The 25,514-nt window shown below is 45.6% G+C and overlaps 3 protein-coding genes across 4 annotated transcripts; 2 read left to right on the top strand and 1 right to left on the bottom strand.

Moving 5' to 3' along the window:
• Positions 1-262: 262 nt before the first annotated feature.
• smu1a (SMU1 DNA replication regulator and spliceosomal factor a) lies at positions 263-8,354 on the top strand. Of its 2 annotated transcripts, XM_029662173.2 has the most exons (12): positions 265-399; positions 765-975; positions 1,090-1,242; positions 1,557-1,667; positions 1,794-1,922; positions 5,801-5,920; positions 6,068-6,184; positions 6,302-6,429; positions 6,539-6,665; positions 6,866-7,033; positions 7,153-7,305; positions 7,671-8,354. In XM_029662173.2, exons 1-12 carry the CDS (start codon positions 374-376, stop codon positions 7,767-7,769), a joined length of 1,542 nt encoding a protein of 513 aa, XP_029518033.1. In that variant the 5' UTR covers positions 265-373; the 3' UTR covers positions 7,770-8,354. The 2 variants fall into 2 exon arrangements, with proteins under 2 accessions (XP_064875810.1, XP_029518033.1); XM_065019738.1 differs by having other exon boundaries at positions 263-399; positions 1,557-1,922.
• A 2,618-nt stretch (positions 8,355-10,972) lies between these two features.
• On the top strand, positions 10,973-12,281 carry LOC115130053 (actin-3-like). Its single transcript, XM_029660831.1, has one exon. It carries the CDS (start codon positions 10,973-10,975, stop codon positions 12,278-12,280), a length of 1,308 nt encoding a protein of 435 aa, XP_029516691.1. The 3' UTR covers position 12,281.
• A 194-nt stretch (positions 12,282-12,475) lies between these two features.
• On the bottom strand, positions 12,476-25,078 carry LOC115130748 (elongator complex protein 1-like). The gene is given in 35 exon segments (XM_029662172.2): positions 12,476-12,632; positions 12,776-12,848; positions 12,931-13,082; positions 13,167-13,294; positions 13,424-13,535; positions 13,680-13,793; positions 13,938-13,998; positions 14,083-14,207; positions 14,382-14,583; positions 14,686-14,783; positions 14,889-15,012; positions 15,186-15,334; positions 15,422-15,507; positions 15,687-15,824; positions 15,925-16,004; positions 16,416-16,568; positions 16,701-16,931; positions 17,129-17,182; positions 17,319-17,419; positions 17,543-17,649; positions 17,729-17,840; positions 17,843-17,892; positions 17,987-18,071; positions 18,758-18,928; positions 19,115-19,345; positions 20,551-20,644; positions 21,848-21,971; positions 22,103-22,193; positions 22,307-22,406; positions 22,493-22,578; positions 23,965-24,045; positions 24,162-24,243; positions 24,352-24,504; positions 24,626-24,795; positions 24,974-25,078. Coding segments are annotated over 34 exon segments (3,966 nt in total). The 5' UTR covers positions 24,776-24,795; positions 24,974-25,078; the 3' UTR covers positions 12,476-12,564.
• Between the last annotated feature and the right edge of the window lie 436 nt (positions 25,079-25,514).

Below are 25,514 nucleotides of genomic sequence, written 5' to 3'. Positions count from 1 at the left end.
ACTGAACACAGCCCTGAATGAACCGCCATTAGGGCCCTGCCTGGGCCTACATACAGGTCATGTTCCCCTGCTGCCCAGGCGTTGCTGCCGCCCACCAGATCTTACAACAACTGGATAGGTATTTTACGTGTCAGCTAACTACATCATATGACATAGCAATCTATCAGTCGAAAGACGATGGCGTCACACACAAGCATTGGTTGATGCATGTAGTCGACTACAGACGTTATTACGTGAATCTACTTTTATTTTGAAAATATATTTCTAGTCTACTACTGCTGGAAACTCCGCCCACTTCAACGACTGTTCGTTCCTAGTTAGCCTTTGCGCTGATTTCTCTACTCACAGCGATCTACTTTTTGGTGATTTAGTCATGTCTTTGGAGGTGGAATCAGCCGAGTAAGTATTATAGCTATTCATATTTGCACAACTGTAAATGGCTGAATGTTTTGGTTATTTATTATGGTTCACGTGGCAGCTCTAAGCTCAGTTGAGGCCTACTTCAACCTGCAAGCAGCTTGTATCCAGTAAACGTTAGCTACCTAAGCTAACATAACTTGCCTGCTAGCTAGCTATGTTTCATTGTTTTTGTACCCACCAGTGATCTTTTTAATATAGCTATATAGTCTTAGCTAACTAATACTAACGTTAGCCTGTCAGAACGCCTAAATTAGCTAACTGGCTTGCAAGCGAACACGATTAGATATAACTTGTCTGGCGTCAAAATATGACATGCCTTGATGGAGTGTACCATGATTTTGCAGCGTGATTCGTCTGATAATGCAGTACCTGAAAGAGAACAATCTGCACCGGACATTGACCACCTTACAGGAAGAGACCACGGTGTCTTTGAACACTGTGGACAGTATCGAGAGTTTCGTGGCAGACATCAACAGTGGCCATTGGGATACTGTACTGCAAGCTATTCAGTCCCTCAAGCTCCCTGACAAGACTCTGATAGACTTGTATGAACAGGTAAAAAGTTGTCGTGTTGTATTTGGAATTCATATGCACCAGAACGTTATTTTCTAGCTAGCTCTTCTGCTATGTCATTGTTTTTTTGTAAAGTGCGTTTGTGTGCCCTCCTAGGTGGTGTTGGAGCTCATTGAGTTGAGAGAGTTGGGAGCAGCCAGGTCTTTGCTAAGGCAAACAGACCCCATGATCATGCTGAAGCAGACGCAACCAGAGAGGTACATTCACCTGGAGAACCTGCTGGCTCGCTCCTACTTTGACCCCAGAGAGGTGAGTTCACTCCTTGTATAGGGGAGATATAACTCAGTATGAATTATTTCCAGGTTGTCTGGTTATGTCTGTGCCTCTATTGTATGCCTGAACATCTTTAATTGTTGAACACCAAAAATAACCTTCACCTGTGTTCTCCTGAAAAATAGCATTAATAAATGTCCTATAGACAACTGACGAAGTCAAAACACTTTGTTCCGTTGCCACTCAGAAATGACTGGTTTGTTTTGTTATGGGTTCTTCAGAGTTCCTGCGGTCTTGTGTTTGTGTCATTGCTCAGTGTCTGTGTGCTCTCCTCCCTCTGTGTCCTCCAGGCCTACCCAGATGGCAGCAGTAAGGAGAAAAGACGGGTGGCCATCGCCCAGGCCCTGGCTGGGGAGGTCAGCGTGGTGCCCCCCTCCCGTCTCATGGCCTTGCTGGGACAGGTGGGTGACATGTTCCTATACACCTGGAATATATGGTCTTTTCATGTTAATTCAGCACATATTCTGATCTATGACCAGGATAATATTATGCAGATTAGTATTTTAACCACCATCTCTGTCTCTCAGTCCCTAAAATGGCAACAGCACCAGGGTCTCCTGCCCCCAGGTATGACCATTGACCTGTTCAGGGGCAAGGCAGCCGTGAAGGACGTGGAGGAGGAGCGCTTCCCCACACAGCTCACTAGACACATCAAGGTACTGTATGTCCAGCTATGGTATTGCCAGTGTTTATTAGTAAGGATGGTTTTGATGCTTGCCGTTGGCCTTGCCTTTTTTTCAACAGAGATTATTGGATCTCAATGGTACTGGCTTGGTTATACATTTACATTTAAGTCATTTAGCAGACGCTCTTATCCAGAGCGACTTACAAATTGGTGCGTTCACCTTAAGACATCCAGTGGAACAGCCACTTTACAATAGTGCATCTAAATATTTTAAGGGGGGGGGGTGAGAAGGATTACTTTATCCTATCCTAGGTATTCCTGAAAGAGGTGGGGTTTCAGGTGTCTCCGGAAGGTGGTGATTGACTCCGCTGTCCTGGCGTCGTGAGGGAGTTTGTTCCACCATTGGGGGCCAGAGCAGCGAACAGTTTTGACTGGGCTGCGCAGGAACTGTACTTCCTCAGTGGTAAGGAGGCGAGCAGGCCAGAGGTGGATGAACGCAGTGCCCTTGTTTGGGTGTAGGGCCTGATCAGAGCCTGGAGGTACTGAGGTGCCGTTCCCCTCACAGCTCCGTAGGCAAGCACCATGGTCTTGTAGCGGATGCGAGCTTCAACTGGAAGCCAGTGGAGAGAGCGGAGGAGCGGGGTGACGTGAGAGAACTTGGGAAGGTTGAACACCAGACGGGCTGCGGCGTTCTGGATGAGTTGTAGGGGTTTAATGGCACAGGCAGGGAGCCCAGCCAACAGCGAGTTGCAGTAATCCAGACGGGAGATGACAAGTGCCTGGATTAGGACCTGCGCTGCTTCCTGTGTGAGGCAGGGTCGTACTCTGCGGATGTTGTAGAGCATGAACCTACAAGAACGGGCCACCGCCTTGATGTTAGTTGAGAACGACAGGGTGTTGTCCAGGATCACGCCAAGGTTCTTAGCGCTCTGGGAGGAGGACACAATGGAGTTGTCAACCGTGATGGCGAGATCATGGAATGGGCAGTCCTTCCCCGGGAGGAAGAGCAGCTCCGTCTTGCCGAGGTTCAGCTTGAGGTGGTGATCCGTCATCCACACTGATATGTCTGCCAGACATGCAGAGATGCGATTCGCCACCTGGTCATCAGAAGGGGGAAAGGAGAAGATTAATTGTGTGTCGTCTGCATAGCAATGATAGGAGAGACCATGTGAGGTTATGACAGAGCCAAGTGACTTGGTGTATAGCGAGAATAGGAGAGGGCCTAGAACAGAGCCCTGGGGACGCCAGTGGTGAGAGCGCGTGGTGAGGAGACAGATTCTCGCCACGCCACCTGGTAGGAGCGACCTGTCAGGTAGGATGCAATCCAAGCGTGGGCCGCGCCGGAGATGCCCAATTCGGAGAGGGGTGGAGAGGAGGATCTGATGGTTCACAGTATCGAAGGCAGCCGATAGGTCTAGAAGGATGAGAGCAGAGGAGAGAGAGTTAGCTTTAGCAGTGCGGAGGGCCTCCGTGATACAGAGAAGAGCAGTCTCAGTTGAATGACTAGTCTTGAAACCTGACTGATTTGGATCAAGAAGGTCATTCTGAGAGAGATAGCGGGAGAGCTGGCCAAGGACGGCACGTTCAAGAGTTTTGGAGAGAAAAGAAAGAAGGGATACTGGTCTGTAGTTGTTGACATCGGAGGGATCGAGTGTAGGTTTTTTCAGAAGGGTGCAACTCTCGCTCTCTTGAAGACAGAAGGGACGTAGCCAGCGGTCAGGGATGAGTTGATGAGCGAGGTGAGGTAAGGGAGAAGGTCTCCGGAAATGGTCTGGAGAAGAGAGGAGGGAATAGGGTCAAGAGGGCAGGTTGTTGGGCGGCCGGCCGTCACAAGACGTGAGATTTCATCTGGAGAGAGGGGAGAAAGAGGTCAGAGCACAGGGTAGGGCAGTGTGAGCAGAACCAGCGGTGTCGTTTGACTTAGCAAACGAGGATCGGATGTCGTCGACCTTCTTTTCAAAATGGTTGACGAAGTCATCTGCAGAGAGGGAGGAGGGGGAGGGGGAGGAGGATTCAGGAGGGAGGAGAAGGTGGCAAAGAGCTTCCTAGGGTTAGAGGCAGATGCTTGGAATTTAGAGTGGTAGAAAGTGGCTTTAGCAGCAGAGACAGAAGAGGAAAATGTAGAGAGGAGGGAGTGAAAGGATGCCAGGTCCGCAGGGAGGCGAGTTTTCCTCCATTTCCGCCGGCTGCCCGGAGCCCTGTTCTGTGAGCTCGCAATGAGTCGTCGAGCCACGGAGCAGGAGGGGAGGACCGAGCCGGCCTGGAGGATAAGGGACATAGAGAATCAAGGGATGCAGAAAGGGAGGAGAGGAGGGTTGAGGAGGCAGAATCAGGAGATAGGTTGGAGAAGGTTTGAGCAGAGGGAAGAAATGATAGGATGGAAGAGGAGAGAGTAGCGGGGGAGAGAGAGCGAAGATTGGGACGGCGCGATACCATCCGAGTAGGGGCAGTGTGGGAAGTGTTGGATGAGAGCAAGAGGGAAAAGGATACAAGGTAGTGGTCGGAGACTTGGAGGGGAGTTGCAGTGAGGTTAGTGGAAGAACAGCATCTAGTAAAGATGAGGTCGAGCGTATTGCCTGCCTTGTGAGTAGAGGGGGAAGGTGAGAGGGTGAGGTCAAAAGAGGAGAGGAGTGGAAAGAAGGAGGCAGAGAGGAATGAGTCAAAGGTAGACGTGGGGAGGTTAAAGTCGCCCAGAACTGTGAGAGGTGAGCCGTCCTCAGGAAAGGAGCTTATCAAGGCATCAAGCTCATTGATGAACTCTCCGAGGGAACCTGGAGGGCGATAAATGATAAGGATGTTAAGCTTGAAAGGGCTGGTAACTGTGACAGCATGGAATTCAAAGGAGGCGATAGACAGATGGGTAAGGGGAGAAAGAGAGAATGACCACTTGGGAGAGATGAGGATCCCGGTGCCACCACCCCGCTGACCAGAAGCTCTCGGGGTGTGCGAGAACACGTGGGCGGACGAAGAGAGAGCAGTAGGAGTAGCAGTGTTATCTGTGGTGATCCATGTTTCCGTCAGTGCCAAGAAGTCGAGGGACTGGAGGGAGGCATAGGCTGAGATGAACTCTGCCTTGTTGGCCGCAGATCGGCAGTTCCAGAGGCTACCGGAGACCTGGAACTCCACGTGGGTCGTCGGCGCGCTGGGACCACCAGATTAGAGTGGCCGCGGCCACGCGGTGTGGAGCGTTTGTATGGTCTGTGCAGAGAGGAGAGAACAGGGATAGACAGACACATAGTTGACAGGCTACAGAAGAGGCTACGCTAATGCAAAGGAGATTGGAATGACAAGTGGACTACACGTCTCGAATGTTCAGAAAGTTAAGCTTACGTAGCAGGAATCTTATTGACTAAAATAATTCAAATGATACAGTACTGCTGAAGTAGGCTAGCTGGCAGTGGCTGCGTTGTTGTTGTTCTATCTCTCTATAGTGCTGTTTCTTGTATTATGGTCTCTTGTTTCTTTAGAGGTTTCACTTTGTTGTCCTTTTTCTTTTCCTTTTTCTTCTGTCCTTATTTTGTCTTCCTTTCTTCTGTTAACTAGATATTTTTTGTTGTTATTATTTGTAAGCTAGCTAGCTTCTTCCAGGAGAGTCCCTAGCAACTGCTTAGCAACTGCTTAGCAACAAGTAAACAATTCAGCTAGCAATTCAGCTAGCTAAGATAACTGTACAATTTTATGAAAAATAGTTACTTCTTCAAAAGCCTGTCTTTTTGGTTTGTTCCTTGTTTTGTCTTCTATTGAGTCTTGCAGTTTTCTCTTGATTTTTTCGATGTACTTCACTCTAAAAAAAAAAAAAAAAAAAATATGTAACATTTTAATAAAATTATGCATAAAAACACAATGCATGAAAACAAGAACAAGGAGTTCTGCTTGGGTGTCATCATAATGCAGTGTTATTCTTACTAGTTTGGGCAGAAGTCCCACGTGGAGTGTTCCCGCTTCTCCCCTGATGGTCAGTACTTAGTCACAGGATCAGTGGATGGTTTTATCGAGGTCTGGAACTTCACCACTGGCAAAATCAGAAAGGTGCGTGTGATCTAACACCAATTGATACTCTGATTTGGGAAATACACTTGATTTCAATTCATGAAGTTTTCAAAATACCCTTTTACTGCCTTGGTAGAGTTTTAATAAGATGACCTTATCAAATGTGTGTGTGTGTGTGTGTGATAGGATCTCAAGTACCAGGCGCAGGATAACTTCATGATGATGGACGATGCAGTGCTGTGTATGTGCTTCAGTAGGGACACAGAGATGCTGGCCACAGGGGCCCAGGACGGCAAAATAAAGGTCTCTACTGGCACTATAGGAATGTCACTTTCCCCTCAACTTTTTAATGTTCAAACTCTTGCTTTGGGTTGAGTAGATACTCACACTACCTTCGCTACCTCGTTTCTCCTCTGACAGGTGTGGAAGATCCAGAGTGGTCAGTGCTTGCGGCGCTTTGAGCGCGCCCACAGTAAAGGTGTCACGTGCCTCAGTTTCTGCAAGGACAGCAGCCAGCTGCTCAGTGCTTCCTTCGACCAGACCATCAGGTGACCTGCACACATAAAGCCCTCTTTCTCTCATGGTTTCTCTTTGTTTTTCCTGCCTATAGAACAGTGGTCACCAAGGAACCTTAACTTATGTTTATGCGTTCCACAGGGTTCACGGATTGAAGTCGGGCAAGTCGCTGAAAGAGTTCCGAGGACACTCCTCATTTGTTAATGAGGCAACATTCACACCTGACGGCCACCATATCATCAGCGCTTCCTCTGACGGCACTGTGAAGGTATGAACCCCCACTCTGCAAAAGGCTGCTAGAAGCCAACAGTCCCATAATAAGTAAAAAAAGGTATTTGCATCAGATACTGTGTTTTGACTCGTCTCCTTACCAGATTGTCCAATTCATGTTATGTCCTGTGTACCTGCATTTCCAGCAGAATATATGTTGATGGATTTTGATTAACACTTGTGTGAATCTCCTGTCAGGTGTGGAACATGAAGACCACAGAATGCACTAACACCTTCAAGTCCCTGGGCACCTCGGCCGGCACCGACATCACAGTCAACAACGTCATCCTTCTGCCCAAGAACCCAGAGCACTTTGTGGTGTGCAACCGCTCCAACACTGTTGTCATCATGAACATGCAGGGCCAGGTCAGGACTTAACTTGACCACTTACAGTCACTTTTTATTAAAAAAAATGAATATGAAGTATTAATTTTGAATATTAAAAAATGATATTGGTATGACCTTATTCCCCTTTTGTCCTCCAGATTGTGAGAAGTTTCAGCTCTGGTAAGAGGGAGGGAGGAGACTTTGTCTGCTGTACACTGTCTCCACGTGGCGAGTGGATATACTGTGTAGGAGAGGACTTTGTGCTCTACTGCTTCAGCACAGTCACCGGCAAGCTGGAGAGAACCCTAACAGTATGTTTATTCCAAATCATGTGAATTAAAAACAATCAACCCCAAGCCTGGTTAAAACTCATTTCTCAATGATAAAAATAGGAGTTGTCAATTTAGTCAGGATTATGCACGTAAATCAAAATTTCTGTTCGCCAATCCTGGCACAATTACATTGAACTATAGCCTAAAGCAGGAGTCGGCAACAGGCAGCCCAGAGAACTTGGGGGGGAGGGCACCCCCAAAGGCTTTTTGGAGGGACAGGGTCAATTTGCAGTGTACCAATTATATTTATGTTCCGGCCTCCGATCATCTAGTTGCCTACCCCCTGGCCTAAAGTTTGTATTAGACTTTTGTCTCATCATAAACTCTTGTCTCCCCCATCCCAGGTCCATGAGAAGGATGTGATTGGCATTGCCCACCACCCCCATCAGAACCTAATCTCCACGTACAGTGAGGACGGCCTACTCAAGCTCTGGAAACCCTGAGCGTATACCTTAACCCCACAAGCCCCCTTAATCAGCATGCCAGCTGCTTTTCCCATGGGATGCTGCAGTGTTTCCTCTACCATCACTTTAGGCGGGCCAGGTAGTGACTCCCATCTAGCTCTTTTTGTTCAGACTAAAATGTTTTGGGACCCAATTTATTCAAATTGGCAATATGTGTTGCTGTTTCAGGGCACCTGTGCCACGCCTCAGAGAAAGTGTAGCTAGGGGAAACACTGGGGTAATGGGAGAGCAGGCATGGGCTTTAGACAACATTTTTTAATACAAACTTTTCTTTATGTAAATATTTTTTTATAGGATTTTTTTCTTCCAATAACATCTGGTTGGGTATTTTGCCTCATTTGTCAGTCAGGTCAACAATTGCTTGTGTTACTGCACAGCAAGAAATGGAAAGGGCTTTCATTTGTCTCTGGTGAATGACTCATGTTGATTTTTGTATCCCCGATCTGATATACCTTTTCATGTGTTGCTGTGTGTTCCTAGATGTGAAATGCATGTGTTATTGCTATTACGTATGGATTGTCATGTACTATTTCTTGTCTGTCTCATTAAAGATATTTGATCAGGTATGTGGTTTCTTTGTTTCCTGACGAGCAGAGGCTGTGAACTTACTTTTGGTACTTGTTTTGAACAGTTGTTAAACCCAATACAAAATTACCAATACAACTTTTAATTTACATGCAATCAAACATTTTTAATGATTATCAATATAACTTCTAAACATAACAGGATTCATGTCCTCAGATGGAATGTTTACTGCATGATTGCAATCTGTGCAGGGCCGGTTCTAGATGTAAGCGGTCGCTTAAGGCCCGTGTTCGCTAGGGGGCCTCAGTCCGAGTCTCAACTTACTATTGAGAGTAAGAATAGAATTCGCCAGGTGAAATTTGGTTGTGCATCAGTAGTTATCTTATGTTAGTCACTCAATTAGCCATGTCTGCTAATGATGATTAGATTGGTAGTTAGTCTTAGTAATCATGGCCAAATACCAACAGGGTGCGTCTCCAGGGGCCCCATTGATTTTGTTATTCATTCTCACTCATATCAAGTCATTACAAAATTTGTATAAAACCGCAAAAGGCGCTCTCCACCACATGGCAAAATGGGTATATTTAGAAATTATTTTGTAAAACTGCATTTTTCTCTGCCCTATGGCAAAGGGAGTAGAATTGCATATGTGTTTAAAAGCATAGCATTGCTAGACACCGCCTGTTACTACAATCATCCTGGAAATTCTAAACTTTGCAAGGCATGTCACTACTCCCATATCTTCACACAGCCCACCACATGCACTGGAATAAAGTAGGCTTATGCAATTGAAGGAAAATGGTTGCTTACTGAAACTCCCAAAGGCATCCAGATGTTATATGATAGAAGCAATAGTTTACCCACGTGTGATCAACCGTTTCATGCTGCTTTGAGACAAGCGTGGGGTCTTGATAAATCAATGTCCGACTCTTTTCACTGAATCTCTGTTTGCTATTGGTTAGGCTACAATCAGGCTGTAGAAATGTAATCTTGTCTAGATGGCTCATTTATCAACACCGAACAGAACATTTTGCCAGTATGTTACGTAATTTAACAAGTGGGTTATTTTGCTCTTCACTTGCAGTCGTTTAGTAGCCTAGGCCCACTCCCACCCAAAAGCCTGTGACTAGTCTTGTCATATTGTTTGAATCTCCATCTGTATATTTGTTTAGATCTCTGGCTGGGTGTAACAGTAGAACTTTAAACCGTCCCCTCGCCCATACCCGGGCTCGTGGAGGTAGTATAGTTCATCTGTTACTGATCAGAAACATTTAGCATGCAATAATGTAGCCTAAATTAAGTGTAGGCCTATTATTTTTGCTCGATCGCCGGCAACTCCAAAATCCTGCGGAGTTTGTGAAGTATGAACACGAGACTTAATGCTGTTGCCAATTTGGATTGATATTCTTTTCTATGGGTATCATGACGAAGATACTCTCAATGTAAGACCCTATGCCAGCTCCCTAACAAGGCAAGAGGGTAGAAAATAGATCAAACGTGGATCAAAATAGCACGGGCTTGCCTTGGGTGGGCTCGGTTTCAAAATATCACGTTTTATATCTCGCATGTCGTGCTGGGAAAATATTTGTATTTTATATTTCATTATATTCTTAGCGCACTATAACATAGGGCAAAATGTGTGTTGACAGACCAGTAACAAACTCAAAATATGCCATTCTATTCGTTTGAAAATACATTTGACTAGTTTTATAGCCTAAATTGTTTCTTATGACCTGCCTAAAACAAATGTATAATAGATTTATTTGTGATGATGTATAGTCAATTGATTTATTAAAATAGACATCCACCCACATTGGCCCACTCCTACATTTGCCAGGAGACAGGAGATATAAAAGGCTCATCCTGGCAAGAACGTGGTTAAAATGGGATTGGGCTCTAAAAAATAACATTCTGGGCTCTACACACTGTAAAGTCAAAGGGTATTACTGTGATTATTTTCAATTAAAAAATGGTCAAAGAGAAACAAAAATAGATTCTTAGCAAAGAGCAATTTCTCAAGAAATAATTTTGCTAGGACTGTCTGGGAGTGAACTCGTTTGACTATTCACTAAAATCTGGGTTTATGATTGTAATTCAACTGCCATGGTTTGCTTAGCTAGATGCAGGTAGCCTATAGCACCAGCTAGACCTAGCCTACATCTAATTTCAGTAGCCAATGCAAAATGAAGGATTTAGCAGCTTGTTTAGTTCAAATTGACAGACTAATTTATTCAACATAAATGGTAAGTGCTTGTGTTACCCAAAAGCCTACTGGAATAGGCTACTGATGGGGTCGTCATTTCAATCACTGAATCACATAATATAGATATGAACTGAATATGCTGCGCCGTAAATCCGTTTGTATATTGAACGTTTAGATTGCCAAAAGGCCAGTCTCTGGCAAGGGGTGGAATATGAGCTAAAAAGACTGGTACCCAGACTAGCGATCTGCAGCTACTCTTCTCGTTTCTGACTGTTCCGTACATATGCATTCCAAATTACGTGTACTATTACTATGATCAATTACGTCACAAAGGTAACACAGTGATTGAATGCGCATCACCCTGGCGCTTCAAAACTGTCGGGACATAGTTCCGGACGTAGCGCTTTTGGTGTTTGCATGTTACAGTTATGGCCTACACCATGAAGTAAAAAATATGGATAACGACACTTTTGTGGATCCCATTCTTCCAAGTGAGGGTCCTGCAAAAGTCGCAAAGTTGATCAGAGTGAATGAAGGGAACAGTCAGGAAAAGAAAAAGTCTTCGAAGTCAAAAAACACCTCTCCGGATAACCCTAAACTGAAGAAGACATCCAAATCATCTAAACCGAAAACAGAGCTTGATGAAGAGGAGTCGAGTCCAAAGGCAAGGGGTATCGTGAAGTGCACCAAGGCGGTAGTCATCGATATCGGTACAGGATATCTGAAAACTGGGTTTGCTGGGGCAGATGCGCCCTCCTGCGTAATTCCCAGTGTTGTGGGTTTGGCGCGCAAAGGCCCCTTGGATTACAAGCACGGCTATGTGGGGAGTGAAATTCTAGAAACACTAGACATATCCCACGTCAGCCCGGTGCATAACGGCATAGTAACAGAATGGGATGCAATGGAGAGACTGTGGGAATACTCGTTCAAAACGCTGGGTATCCCAAGCGAGGAGCACGCCGTGCTTTTGTGTGACCCTCCTCTTAGTCCGACCACCAACAGAGAAAAACTTGCCGAAATCATGTTCGAGAGCTTCAGCACTCCAGCAGTGTTTATTGAAAACCAGTCCGTTTTATCCATGTATTCCTATGGCAGAACTAGCGGACTGGTTTTGGAATGCGGGCATGGATGCTCTTACGCAGTTCCCATTGATGACGGCCACTACATGCCAAGTTACACCTGTCGTGCAGAATATGCAGGACGAAGCCTTGACCTTTACTTGCAGAAGTTACTGCAGGAGTCTGGAAAAGGGTTCTCTTTTGACAAATTGGGCCTAATGGATGACATCAAGGCAAAATGTTGCTATGTAGCCCCTGATATAGACATTGAATTAAGAGTTTGTGACATGGTGCAATACAAGCTTCCAGATGGGAATTATATCTCATTGGGAAATGAGCGCTCTCTTTGTCCAGAGGTGCTATTCCAACCAAATCTGATTGGATCCCTTGAGCCAGGACTTCCTATTATGGTCATGAACTGTATCAATAAATGTGACATCAGATTGAAGAGTGACATGCTACAGAATATCCTAATATGTGGCGGCTCCACAATGTTCAGTGGTCTTCCTGAACGGCTGCAGAGCGAGCTCAACCAGATAGTCCCACCACATGGTGCTACCATTGTGGCATCCCAGGAGCGTCAAAACACTGTGTGGCTTGGAGGTTCAATTCTTGCCTCCCTGTCCTCTTTCCAGTCACTTTGGATTCGGAGGAAAGACTATGAGGAGAAAGGGCCCTTTGTCATTTATCGAAAATGTTTCTGAAAGCTACTTATCAATGTGCCTTTAAGGTTGGCAAATTAAACAGTAAATGAACTAAATTGAACTATGAACTGACTGCCTGCCGTTTCCATATCTCTGACAGTATTAATAATTCCATATCCATTACCGACATTATATTGTGAGAACATTTGACAGCTCTGTTGATCATGCTTTAGTCATACAAGAGTTACAAGAAAATCCAGTATATATCTTTATTAACAGGTTAGGTGATAAAATAGCTTTACAGTTAAAAGAAGAAACAAGAAGAAAACAGTGATGACAAAAAGCTACTTCAAAATACTCAGCTTCCACTTGACACCATTTCTCATCTTTGGGGGTGGGGGAGTCTCTGAATCTGCAAAGAGGAAACGTGTATACTATATTAATAAACTAAAAAGGGAATACGAACATTTGATTTTAGCACCTAATATTATTAAACAAATGAGTATATTGTGTATGTTCAATAGTAATAAATAAGATAATACTAGTAAAATGGACCTTGGGTTGATGAGGGTCTTGGCTGTTGAAATGAAGCCATGATGCTGTTGGCTGTGGAGTTAGGACCGGTAATCTGGAGAACAAAATTAAAACACAGGTTAAATGAACTCCTAAGAACAAGCCTGTGTGTGTGTGTGTGTGTGTGTGTCTCTCACCGGAGCCTGACTCTGCTGAAGACCCTCCTGCCACACCTCAGGAAGGGCCACCTCAATCATCTGGAGAGCCTCCCCATAGGCCTGTTGCAGCCTCCCCGCCTGTCCGTCAAACTGGAACAGCATTAGGCCCTTCAGCAGGCTGTGCACCTCCTCTGCAGGGGCAGAGCATAACACTGTCAATCACACAGGACCTGCACACATTACTCTGCCTATCAACAAGAACGTGCGTCTCCTACCTCTCATCTTGTCCACAGAGTGGATGATCTCTGCCAAGGCGTGCAGCAGAGCCATGTCCTCTAGGGGGGTCCCTTCCTTCAGACTCAGCTTCTTGCGCTCAGCCTTCCGGCGATTCTTAGACGACCTCCTAAGAGACAGAGGTTAGTTCCTATCTCATACTGAGACTACCGACATCTTACTATCAAGTCCCAACCCCACATCCACCCCCACTAGGTATTTCATGTAATTCATACAGATGTGTAAAGGGCTGACTCACGAGGAGATGCGGGAGTTACTATGCGAGTACTTGGAGCCGGCACGGCTGCCGGACATCACACTACTGGCCTCTGAGTAGAGCTCTGCCTCTGGACAGTCTGGGACATCCTCATCTTGAATGAGAGGGTGGAGACAGAACAAGGGAGAGAAAGGGAAACAAAGAGAGGGAGGCACGTCAGTATAACATGGACAAGCCCATTCTCAAAGCCCCTTAATCTATTACAAAAATGATATTTGTGTAAGTAATGCTGGTTTACCCAGTAACTCCAGCCTGGCCTTTTCCTTAAGCTCCCGTACCACGGCCAGACGGGTTTTGTGACGAATGAACATCGCCCTCTGAGCTTCCAGGTAGGAGGTCTGAGAACTACATGCTTAAGAAAACAGTGTTCATAAAACCAATGTATATACATTTGGTGCCATAAAGATCACAAATAACAAATATATTGCACACTGAAACATCATTAGCACTATCACGAAGAGCATTTAAATTCACCCATGAAAAATTGGGGTTTTACCTTCCAAGAGAGCTGGTTTGAGGTTTGTTTCAATGATGTCTTGTCTGTTGTACAAATACACCTAGAACAGACAAAAGACTGTCATTTTGTCTCGGGAGGAGTTTGTAGAGCATGTTGTACGATGGAGGCCATCTTGTTAACTCACCAGTCGAAGTGCTTCTTCCCAGACTGCACCTGTGATCAGAGCCGAGATGGCCTCCTCACAGTCCTTAGCATACTGCTCCAACAATATGGCTGCCTCCGTATATCTTCTGAGCTCTATCAGTTTCTCTGAAACAATAGGGGGAAATATGAAACCATAGGGGGAAATATGAAACCATAGGGGGAAATATGAAACCATAGGGGGAAATATGAAACCAAATGAGCAACACGTTTTGAATCGACAACACAACTTTAAGACTTCATGTGGTGGCGCTGAGTGCCAGGACATCGGTAGGACAGTACCTGCCAGGTCCCTAGCCAGCAGTGCCAGCTGGTCGGGTGGAAGGGGGATCTGCTCTGCCACACAGAGGGCGTTCCTCCAGCTGGCACTGCCCACAAAGGCCTGGAGGGCGCGGACCGCCTCGCCGCAGCGCCACAGCAACAACCCTGCCTGCTCCGCCTGCTGCTGCTCCACCAGGTACTCAGCGTAGGCACAGCTCAAGGCCTGGACAGAGGTCAGGGGTTAGAGGTCAGGGTTGAGAGGTCAGGGACATAACAGTAGCACACAGTGTGGCTACTTATTTAGTAATGTGTGAGAATGCATTACCTTGTACTGAGGGCTGTCTGTTGGATAGAGCCCCAGGGCTTCACTATACAGCCTCTGGTCCTTCACCAGATTTAGGGCCTCGGTGAAGTGCTCCTCACCTGGTACAAAAACAACAAAAAAACACACCCAGTCTAGGTCATTCATTTCAATTACATAATTGTCCCCTTAATGAAATGCTGAGGGCTATCGCATGACACACTCACCACACTTGCTGAGGTGGTGCAGGGCCTTCCTGTATCTCTTCAGGTGTTTGTCGATGGTGTAGCGCTGGTAGTTGGGCTCTAGAGTCTTCAGCATATTCAGGAAGGGAAGGTACTCTTTGGGGTCCTTGAATGTTTGGGAGGGCAAAAGATAATTCATCTTTAATACCCATGAAAATAAATTAAAGTAGCAGCCTTTTCTCCATTTGCAGTGATCGTCCCTCAAAGTTTCTGCAGCAAATGGCTTCATCAGGGTAACTATTAAGTACGGTTTACCTGCAGTACCATTCTGTCACTGACCTTTTGGGACTTCTCAGCTACCATGAGGACCAAGTCAAAGTCGTAGGTGCCCAGAGAGTGTTCATACAGCTCGTTGACATTGACTAGGAACAACAGGTACTTCAGAGCGTCCTCCGCACTCACCGCGTTGGCTGCACCGGGTGGGTTCACTACAAATACACACAAACACATGGATTTTCAGATATCTTGTTAACAATTTCGTATTGCTCTTGCTGATCTGCTTGTGACCGTTTTACCTCGAAGCTCGTGGACTTTCTGTAGGGCAACCTCCAGCTCAGGAACAGTCTTCTTCACGTGTGATGTCAAGATAGACAGGCAGTACCTGTGGGTGATAATTTTATTTACCTTTATAATGACAATATTACACTCAAAACGAAGCGTAAAGGAAACACGATTTGAGTACAATGCTAGTTAAAATGTTCTGTAAATAGAGACTATACAAATCAAATTGTATTGGTTTTCATTGACAAAAAGAATAACCTGTATCAAGAGCGCACTCACTTGTGCTGGTCCATAGATTCCATGGTGCAGCGTAGCGCATCACAAACAATGTCAACCTTTTTCCCACAAGCCCCAGGCGCTGACTGGCCTGTAGCGTTCGATGGGTATGGGTACATTGTTGTAGTGGTATCTTCCTCTCTGTAAAATCAAAAAAGAAAAAAACTTCCACATTAAAATGTCCTATACATTACAAGATGGCCGTTGTTTGTTATTGTTGTAAAATAAAAATGGTTATTACTTGAGCTCTGTGAGGAAAAGGTTGATGTGGTTGATAGAGTCTAGCTGTCTCAGGAAGGTCTCCACGCTCTCTAAAAACACCTGCCAGAGAAGAACATCATATAGAAGGAAACTTGCAGTCACGCGATGATACGGAAAGCATACAAGTTATTAGGCTACAGACTAAATAAATGATAATGAACTTCACAGGGTGGTGAAAGTGCAAGGCGATGAGCTTGATGCGCCTCTCCATTAAATACTGAGAGTCTTAATTTGGTGGCAGGATGATCGATGCTTGACTGCCATTTGACAAATAAAAATATTCTCTCTCTCATCAATAATAACCTCATGTAGACTAGCCTACCCGCACTGCATCTGCGAACTGTTGGCTAGAGTAGACACATTTGAGATTTAACACAACCGTTTTTGTGATATCTCATTTGTATGTGCCATTCCACACCAGAAGGTCAGACAGGTTAAGGTGAAGGAGAAGTGAATGGGTGGCTTACTAACCTTGGGGTTGTGGTCGTAAATCAGGTTGAGGTTGATCCGCAGCTTCCTCATGCACTCAAAGGCCTCTCGGAACTTCTGACTGTCCAGACACTTTCTGAGCTGAGCCAATACCAGCGCTCGATGGTGGATGGTCTCCAGGTTACCGCGAGGCATCTGCAGACACGCACGTGTCATACTCACCATCAACACGACCAGGGATGCAGCGCCAAACAATATGGGTAAATCGACAATGAAAAATAATCTGGGATTGCAATCTGTTCTTATGACAGACAGAACAGTTCAGACCTGCAGGATGAGCCTGGTGTCCTGGGGGACCACAGTGACGATTCTAGAGCCCCTTTCCACCCTGCGGAGAGTCTCGTCATTCTGGTCATTCTGACCTCCGTCTGCAGCCAAGGCCACCTGCAGCCCTTTGACAGTGAGTGTGCTGAGTCGGAGGCAGCGGCATGTGTGCGAGTGTGTGGTGAGTAGCAGGAAGTCATCGTAGACCACGAAGGAGGAGACGTTGGAGGCCACCTGTGGAAGAAGAACAGAGGGAGGCAGTGACACAACCAGATTGGTCAATAAAGCTGACGGTTTCTAATTAATATGACCTGGCTTTGCATTACATGCGGCTGCCAAGCAGCTACATTTAAGTAATAAGTGTGTTTACATCAATCATAATGGTAACTCTGCCTTTGTGCTGAATCACCGAGGTAAAACAACAGACATACCTCTGTGTCGTCAACAAACAGGTGAGATCGGTCTGTAAGCCCCAGCAGATGCTCCTGTTGACATTACAAGAAATCCCCTAGATTTCAGACCAGGAGGTAGGTACTTTTGGCACAATCAATATTATCAAATCAACAAATAATAGTAAGTGATTTTCGGCGACAGCAGTATTCAGTTGGACTATACCCTTACCTTTTCTATAGTACAGAGGGCCGTCTGCACACAGGGATCTGGGAAGTTGATGCTGTAGCCTGTCGTGTCCTGCCAGCCCACCACACTAGGATTCAGGGAATCTGGGGATATATACAAGGTTGCTCATGCTGGAGGCATAGAAGACATCTCATGATAGCTGGCTCAATTCCACAAGCAAGTCTACAAACAATATTCTCATAGCCCAGGAAGTAGTTGTCACTTACCCCAGAGGAACTTCCTGATCTGGCCGTCCTCCAGCTGCAGGGCCACTGTGCCCGTATTGGAGCTGTGACACATGCTGATAACGTGACCTTCAACCTCCACACGTGACCTGGGGATACAAACAGTTAGGGGAACCTTCTGACAGTATGTAAAAAGCAGCGTTGTCGTGATTTATTGTTCTTTCTTACTTGATCTCCAGGGTTGACTGGGGGCTCTGGGCCTCTGAGGGTCCCAGGATAAGCAGCGTGGACTGGGACGGCCCCTCTACACTGCCCCCCACCCCCAGGAACATATCCCCCTCACCCACAGCAGGAGACGCAGAGCCAGGGGCAGCTCCTGATCCAACAAAACCCTGCACACAATACAGCCACAATGTTAGGGCGCAATACAACTTTAGCGTGAGGGTCATAAATGAAAAAGTTTTGGAATGACTGTCCAGATTGTACCTGTAGGTAGTCTTTAACTGAGGAGCGTGTGTGATAGATCGGAATCCTCCCACTCTGGCAGTAGGGTCACTCTGGTACCCAGTACCTGAACAGACAACAGAATTAAACACAGTACCTGTATGTACCCAGTACCTGTCTTAACAATTAATTAACAGCACCGTGTGAGTGGGAAAAGAGATGAAAAGGAAGAGGAAAGAGGTCAGAGAGATATACACCGAGTGTACAAAACATTAAGAACACATGCTCTTTCCATGACAGACTGACCAGGTGAAAGCTATGATCCCTTATTGAGGTCACCTGTTAAATCCACTTCAAATCAGTGTAGATAAAGGGGAGGAGACAGGTTAAAGAACGATTTATCTGCCTTGAGACAAGAATTGTGTATGTGTGCCATTCAGAGGGTGAACCGCTTTGTGTCAAGAACTGTAATGCTGCTGGGTTTTTCATGCGCAACAGTTTCCCGTGTGTATCAAGAGCTGTCCACCACTCAAAGGACATCCAGCCAACTTGACACAACTGTGGGAAGAATTGGAGTCAACATTGGCCTGCATCCCTACGCTTTTGACACCTTGTAGAGTCCATGCCCCGGTGAACCGAGGCTGTTCTGAGGGAAAAGGTGTGGGGGGGTGGGCAACTCAATATTATGAAGGTGTTCCTAATGTTTGGTATACTCAGTGTATGCATCAAGAGAGTAGGGGTGAAGAGAGAGAAGAGTGATGGCTGATCAATTAGAAAGGAGAGGGCAGATGCTCAAAGCTTCTGGTGGCCCACCTTGACCATAGACTAGGATGTGTCCGTCGGCAGTGAGTGCTGCCAGCTCATTGGTTCTCTGGGGCTGGCGGTGGAAGGTCACCAGGTTGACAGGGGCAGGCAGCTGGAGCTCGTAGGCACACATGGGTGGGGGCACCACACACTGACGAAATGTCGACACTAGGACCTTGTCTACAAAGAGAAACAGTCACACAAACACTATACTTTGAAATACTTGATTAAGATTAGTGAAAGCAGTGGGAGGGGAAACCATATTTTAACCTATCCGCTCACTTATAAATTAGTGATCACCTCCATGAATGCAGACGGATAGGATGCATTTCAAAGATATTGGAAGAAGGTCCCTATCTGACTCACCTCCATCGATCACAGCCACGTTAGCGTTGTCCTGCCCGTCCTCCCCGTGGCTGCGGTCAGTGCTCCAGCCCCAGTCGTAGGTCAGGCTAGCCCAGCCTCGGGTCACCAGGTGCAGCCCCAGGGGCCTCTCAGGATCCCAGCTCACGTCGGCTGGCGCCCTCTGGGGGTCGCTGCCAAAGTATAGGCTCTGCTTCAGGTACCAGTGGTAGTTACCTACTGTCCACAGCTGAACTGGGGGAGGGAGAAGGATAGGGAGTGAGGCGGATAGGGAGTGAGGCAGGGGTAAAAAAAATAATATATATGCTGGATGTCACACCAGATCAGTTAAAGGGATACTTCAGGATTTTGGCAATGAGGCCCCTTATCTACTTCCCCAGAGTCAGATGAACTTGTGGATACTATTTGTATAGCTCTGTGTCCGGTATGAAGTAAGTTGCTAACTAGCGCAATCGTTAACTAGCATTAGCGCAATGACTGGAAGTCTATGGGTATGCTCCAGTTTCAACTGTTCTGCCTTACTATTATTCGACCATGTTGGTCATTTATGAACATTTGAACATCCTGACCATGTTCTGTTATAATCTCCACCCGGCACAGCCAGAAGAGGACTGGCCACCCCACATATGCTCTCTCTAATTCTCTCTTTCTTTCTCTCTCTCGGAGGACCTGAGCCCTAGGACCGTGCCCCAGGACTACCTGACATGATGACTCCTTGCTGTCCCCAGTCCACCTGACTGTGCTGCTGCTGCTCCAGTTTAAACTGTTCTGCCTTATTATTATTCGACCATGCTGGTCATTTATGAACATTTGAACATCTTGGCCATGTTCTGTTATAATCTCTACCCGGCACAGCCAGAAGAGGACTGGCCACCCCACATAGCCTTGTTCCTCTCTAGGTTTCTTCCTAGGTTTTGGCCTTTCTAGGGAGTTTTTCCTAGCCACCGTGCTTTTACACCTGCATTGCTTGCTGTTTGGGGTTTTAGGCTGGGTTTCTGTACAGCACTTTGAGATATCAGCTGATGTATGAAAGGCTATATAAATACATTTGATTTGATTTGATTTAGTATGCTAGTAGGTACCCGTAGACTTTCGGCCATTACGAGTTAGCATTGGATCTCAAAACTACCTCAAACTTCCTTCATACTGGACACAGAGACATTTGGTATTTAATTAGGATACCCATTAGCTATGTTGCAAAAGCAGCAGCTAATCTTCCTGGGGTCCACACAAAACATAATGACATGAAAATAGTATCTACGAGTTCACCTGACTCTGGGTAAGTAGATACATGGCCTCATCGCCAAAATCCCAAAGTATTCTTTTACATTTAAAAAAAATCTGCTTGATAAAAACGCAACACATTGACTGAAAGATACTGATTAACCCATATTATAAATGTATGAAATAATGCTGGGAGTAATGGGTAGAGATCTTACTGTACGTGTTGACTTGGCCCCCCTCTTCTCGTGTCATGTCCTCTAGCCACACAGCCAACACAGTAGAGTCGCTGTTCCACAGCAGTGCCTTCACCTGAAACAGTCACACAGATCTCGGATCAGCCTCCCTCCCCAGATCCTAACCTGAACCATTGGGAGAAAAATGCTAGACTGATCCTAGATCAGTGTGTTGAGTAGAGCTGCGACGATAAACCAAAATTCATCGACACCGACCACTTATTGCAGTCACTGCTGATATCGTTCATTACCACAGGTATCGAGTATCACAGTATGAGTAATAATACCCATAAAACCTAGTGGTCAAACAGGGAAATGGTTCCAATAATTTCCCCCCCAGAAATGTTTCCCCTTAGCCCTTATTTTGAGTGTTTCTAAAATCCCCTGTGTCCCGTGTAGGGTTTACCCTAGCGTGATGTTTTCATAACCACGTAAATCTCTCTCGGACAAGGTGACTTTAATCAATATATTTTGCCTGTATTTACCCCCCAAAAATGAAATGCTAATTAGCTGCTAATGTGACCATCAAAAAGAACTACAAATACCATGATCTGGACGAGGATGCCGAATCGAGGCAAAGGTAGGAATCTTTGGATTAACTATCTAACGTTAGCTACATATAGTAATGAATAAATTGGCTACATTTCTTAAAAATGGACAATTCTGTGAACTGTCTTCTGCAAGTTTTAAATTGACACTAGACCTGTTTGCAAAGGTCTCACATGGAGATGACCTGCAGGAGCTTACAGATTTTGTAGTTTTCCACGTTGTCTTACTTTGAGGCTAAACAGCATTTTCAAATCTGAGAGTAAATCGAGCCGAATATATTGAGAAAAGTCACCTTGTCCGAGAGAGATGTACATGGTTATCGAAACAGCACACCAGGGTCAGCCGAAACGAAACACAGACCTTACTTTAAGCGTTTCTAAAATCCCCTATGGGAAAAATGAATGGTGGAAAAACTATTTGACCACTAGGCTTTATGCGTATTATGACACCACCACTGTGGGGGTCTATACTAGCGAAATGTGAAGTTTGAAATGAAATAAGTTTGCTAATATGGTTAGTTCTTAAATGGGACAATTGAAAGCTACAACATTCAAAGCAGTAGCAGTAGTTTTAAGGGTAATATAAAAAATATTTTAAAAACTGTGGAGACCATTTATGTTATAAACCTATCGTTCTATTTATCATTATTGCATCAATTCAGGAAATGTATCGCAATATGGATTTTTGTCCTTATCGCCCAGTTTTCGTGTAGAGTATTTGAGTGACCGACCTTGACCTGTTCCTTTCCAAAGGGCAGGGTGAAGTCCCCGTGTAGGAGCCCATTCTTCTCCATAAACACCACACTGTGCTTGTTAGGATGACGCTGTGTGGCTGCTATCAAACTACCTGACGGTCTGAAACAAGGCAATGGTTCCATAAGGTTCACATGCAAACCATGTTGTGGAATGCATTGTATTTAAGTTCCCTAAACCATAATACAACAAGGTGGTCAAAGATGTTGAATGATTCTCCACAGAGATCTTACTTCCAACACAGTGACTGCTCCAGACCGTTGACGGTTTCACTTGTTGACTGCAAGACACACTCTCTGTTCCACACTCTGACCTTTCTGGCACCTGAAACACCACACATATGCAATGCATGTGAAACCAACACAATCTACAGTATTTATCTTTTTACAGTAATTGTTTCACTTCACACAGAGTTTGTGAAAAACACTGATTCACACCAGTCTGGGGGCAAACAGAGCTCACAGCGAAGAGCTGGCCATCTCCTCTCCACGTCACCCTCGGCCTGCGGTCGTCCCAGGACATGGCTGGCTGCACCTCCTGTCAGAGAGAGGGGCGAGACAGTGAGACCTTCATTAAATAGTGTTCAACTGCTCTTAGGATGAAAGGTGAATCATATTCCTTACTATGGTCTTCTTCTGGGCAGCGTGCTTGCCCTCTGAGCCATGGAACTGGGTCTCTTTCTTCCCCCAGCCCACTGTAATAAACTTCCCTAAAACACAGAAAAAAGTATGTCAGTCAACCAAAGGCATAGAGTACATACACAGGAATATTTACATTAGGATCCCCATCTTCCAATTTTAGCCAACTCTGGAACTCCCTCTCTCTCCATGTCAGAACCTCACAATCCATATGTAACCGATGTCAAATGGCTAGCTAGTTAGCGGGGTGTGCACTAATAGCGTTTCAAATCGGTGACGTCACTCGCTCTGAGACCTTGAAGTAGTTGTTCCCCTTGCTCTGCAGGGACCGCGGCTTTTGTGGAGCGATGGGTAACGATGCTTCGTGGGTGTCAGTTGTTGATGTGTGCAGAGGGTCCCTGGTTCGAGCCCAGGTAGGGGCGAGGAGAGGGACGGAAGCTATAGTGTTACACATATTCAAGTCCACACCAAAGACACACCTCTTCACACAGGCTTACCCTGCTTTTATCCTCCGTCTAGTTCACTTCCCTGTTTAGTCTGTCATCATCTCTAGTGCTCTCCCCTGGTTAGTCTGTCTTCATGTCTAGTGCTCTCCCCTGGTTAGTCTGTCTTCATGTCTAGTGCTCTCCCTGGTTAGTCTGTCATCATTCTCCATGGTTAGTCTGTCATCATGTTTGGTGTTCTCCATGGTTAGTCTGTCATCATGTTTGGTGTTCTCCATGGTTAGTCTGTCATCATGTTTGGTGTTCTCCATGGTTAGTCTGTCATCATGTTTGGTGCTCTCCCCTGGTTAGTCTGTCATCATGTCTGGTGCTCTCCCCTGGTTAGTCTGTCTTCATGTCTAGTGCTCTCCCCTGGTTAGTCTGTCTTCATGTCTAGTGCTCTCCCCTGATTAGTCTGTCTTCATGTCTAGTGCTCTCCCCTGGTTAGTCTGTCTTCATGTCTAGTGCTCTCCCTGGTTAGTCTGTCTTCATGTCTAGTGCTCTCCCCTGGTTAGTCTGTCATCATGTTTAGTGTTCTCCCTGGTTAGTCTGTCATCATTCTCCATGGTTAGTCTGTCATCATGTTTGGTGTTCTCCATGGTTAGTATGTCATCATGTTTGGTGTTCTCCATGGTTAGTCTGTCATCATGTTTGGTGTTCTCCATGGTTAGTCTGTCATCATGTTTGGTGTTCTCCATGGTTAGTCTGTCATCATGTTTGGTGTTCTCCATGGTTAGTCTGTCATCATGTTTGGTGTTCTCCATAGTTAGTCTGTCATCATGTTTGGTGTTCTCCATGGTTAGTCTGTCATCATGTTTGGTGTTCTCCATAGTTAGTCTGTCATCATGTTTGGTGTTCTCCATGGTTAGTCTGTCATCATGTTTGGTGTACTTTTATAGGTTTTTATCCTGCTGATTATCTTGTGTATGTAAAGAAACTTTGGGTCTCTTGAAAAATAAAAAAAATCTGTCCTACCCTCTCCAAAGTCATCCTGATGGATCCCAACCTCTATGATGGGTTCAAAGTTTTTGGTCATCATGATAATGGTGTCCTGACCTGAAAAGTATCAAGAAAAGGAAAGAAAAGGAAGGAAAGAAAGAACATTACTTCTGATGGCTCATGATAGACCCCATGAACAATAGACCATAAGTGAATGTGGTTGATATACTGACCAGTGGTGAGAGTGACCAGCTCCTGGTCCGGGCTCCAGCTCATGGCTGTTAGACCACTGTTCACACTGCCCACACACTCCAACTAAAATGGACACACACACGAAAACAAAGGCAGTACAAACCTGCTATGAGTAACAGTGTTCATCTTTTGTCATTTCAATAAAAAGGGTTATTTCTACGGTGTTTGTACCTGGTTAGTGCTGAGGTTGTAGAGGATGACATCACCAGTGGCTGTAGCAACACACACAGACTCCTGGTCTGGTAAGTCCTGGATACCAACAACTGTCCCACTGCCATCCTCTGGAAGGTAGCGCTCAGCTGTCAACGACACCTCATTCATCACCTGAACATGATGGGGAGATTAATAGTTGGAATACTGTGCGTTCGTGATGGGCTGGTACAAAAACATTTAACCGGTGGGACTCCAGGACCATGATTGAAGAACACTGCTATGTGTAAAGTACCTGGCCAGCTCGTGGGTCCAACTCGGTGACGGAGTATTCTGAAGCGATGAGCACCGTACGGGTGTCTGTCCGAACAGAGAAACATTGTGGCGTGCCCGGGCGCTGCAGCTCCGAGCAACGAAGGCTCTTCAGCAACCTCAAGTTCCGCATCACACCCTTTAGCTACCTACCTAACAGTAAGCAGATGCCGACAAGGCGTATTGGTTAGCATCTGTACTAGCAAGCTAGCCGATATGGTAAGGTAACGTTAACTAGCTGTGCGTGGAGACAAGTCATGTTATTCAATCGAATATTTCTAATTGTATCATCAATAAAAGCTGCATGATGTGACACACACAAGTAACCTACCTTTGCGTAGCTTCAATAATATTTACAAACGCTACTGCAGCTGCGATTTCAATTTGTTCACATTTCAACCCGTACAGGAAGAGGGAGACGTAAAATGCTGAAATGAGTAGACCCGTATTGCAACGTCTCCCTCTTCCTGTACGGGGGGAAATGGCATGACTTTGACGACGGACTCCGAAAATATGCTAAAGTGGTGCAGGCAGTGCAGTGTGAGAACAAAATATATATATTGTCACGACCCTGGGTTTATAAGTGCGGCTTTCGACTCTGCTGCTCGAGTATGCTTTTGCTGCAGTCGATAGCGCGCTGGATTTTGGACTAGAAGGTTGAGGGTTCGAGACCTGCTCCCTGCGGTTTCATTACAATATATACAGTGGCGATTTTAGCATGTAAATCTTGGTGGGAGGAAAAAAAGTGGGATGCATGCCAGCAAAGCCCCTACACAACACTAAACAATACATGAATTGCACTACAACGGTGGCAAACGATGCCCACAAACTGTTAGGGCCTACATAAAGCTGTCCCAACACCTTACCAATGC

This window comes from Oncorhynchus nerka, linkage group LG6 (genome assembly GCF_034236695.1).
Source record: "Oncorhynchus nerka isolate Pitt River linkage group LG6, Oner_Uvic_2.0, whole genome shotgun sequence".
In the NCBI taxonomy this organism is placed as follows: Eukaryota; Metazoa; Chordata; class Actinopteri; order Salmoniformes; family Salmonidae; genus Oncorhynchus; species Oncorhynchus nerka.
The sequence above is the reverse complement of the archived record's forward strand: the minus strand, read 5'-3'. Positions and strand labels throughout refer to the sequence as shown.

Coding starts and splice junctions, on each gene's coding strand:
- LOC115130053 (XM_029660831.1), top strand. CDS start 10,973: ATGGATAACGACACTTTTGTGGATCCCATTCTTCCAAGTGAGGGTCCT.
- smu1a (XM_065019738.1), top strand. CDS start 374: ATGTCTTTGGAGGTGGAATCAGCCGA. Junction 6,185..6,301: donor CCCAGGACGGCAAAATAAAG/GTCTCTACTGGC, acceptor CTCCTCTGACAG/GTGTGGAAGATCCAGAGTGG. Junction 7,034..7,152: donor TCATGAACATGCAGGGCCAG/GTCAGGACTTAA, acceptor TTTGTCCTCCAG/ATTGTGAGAAGTTTCAGCTC.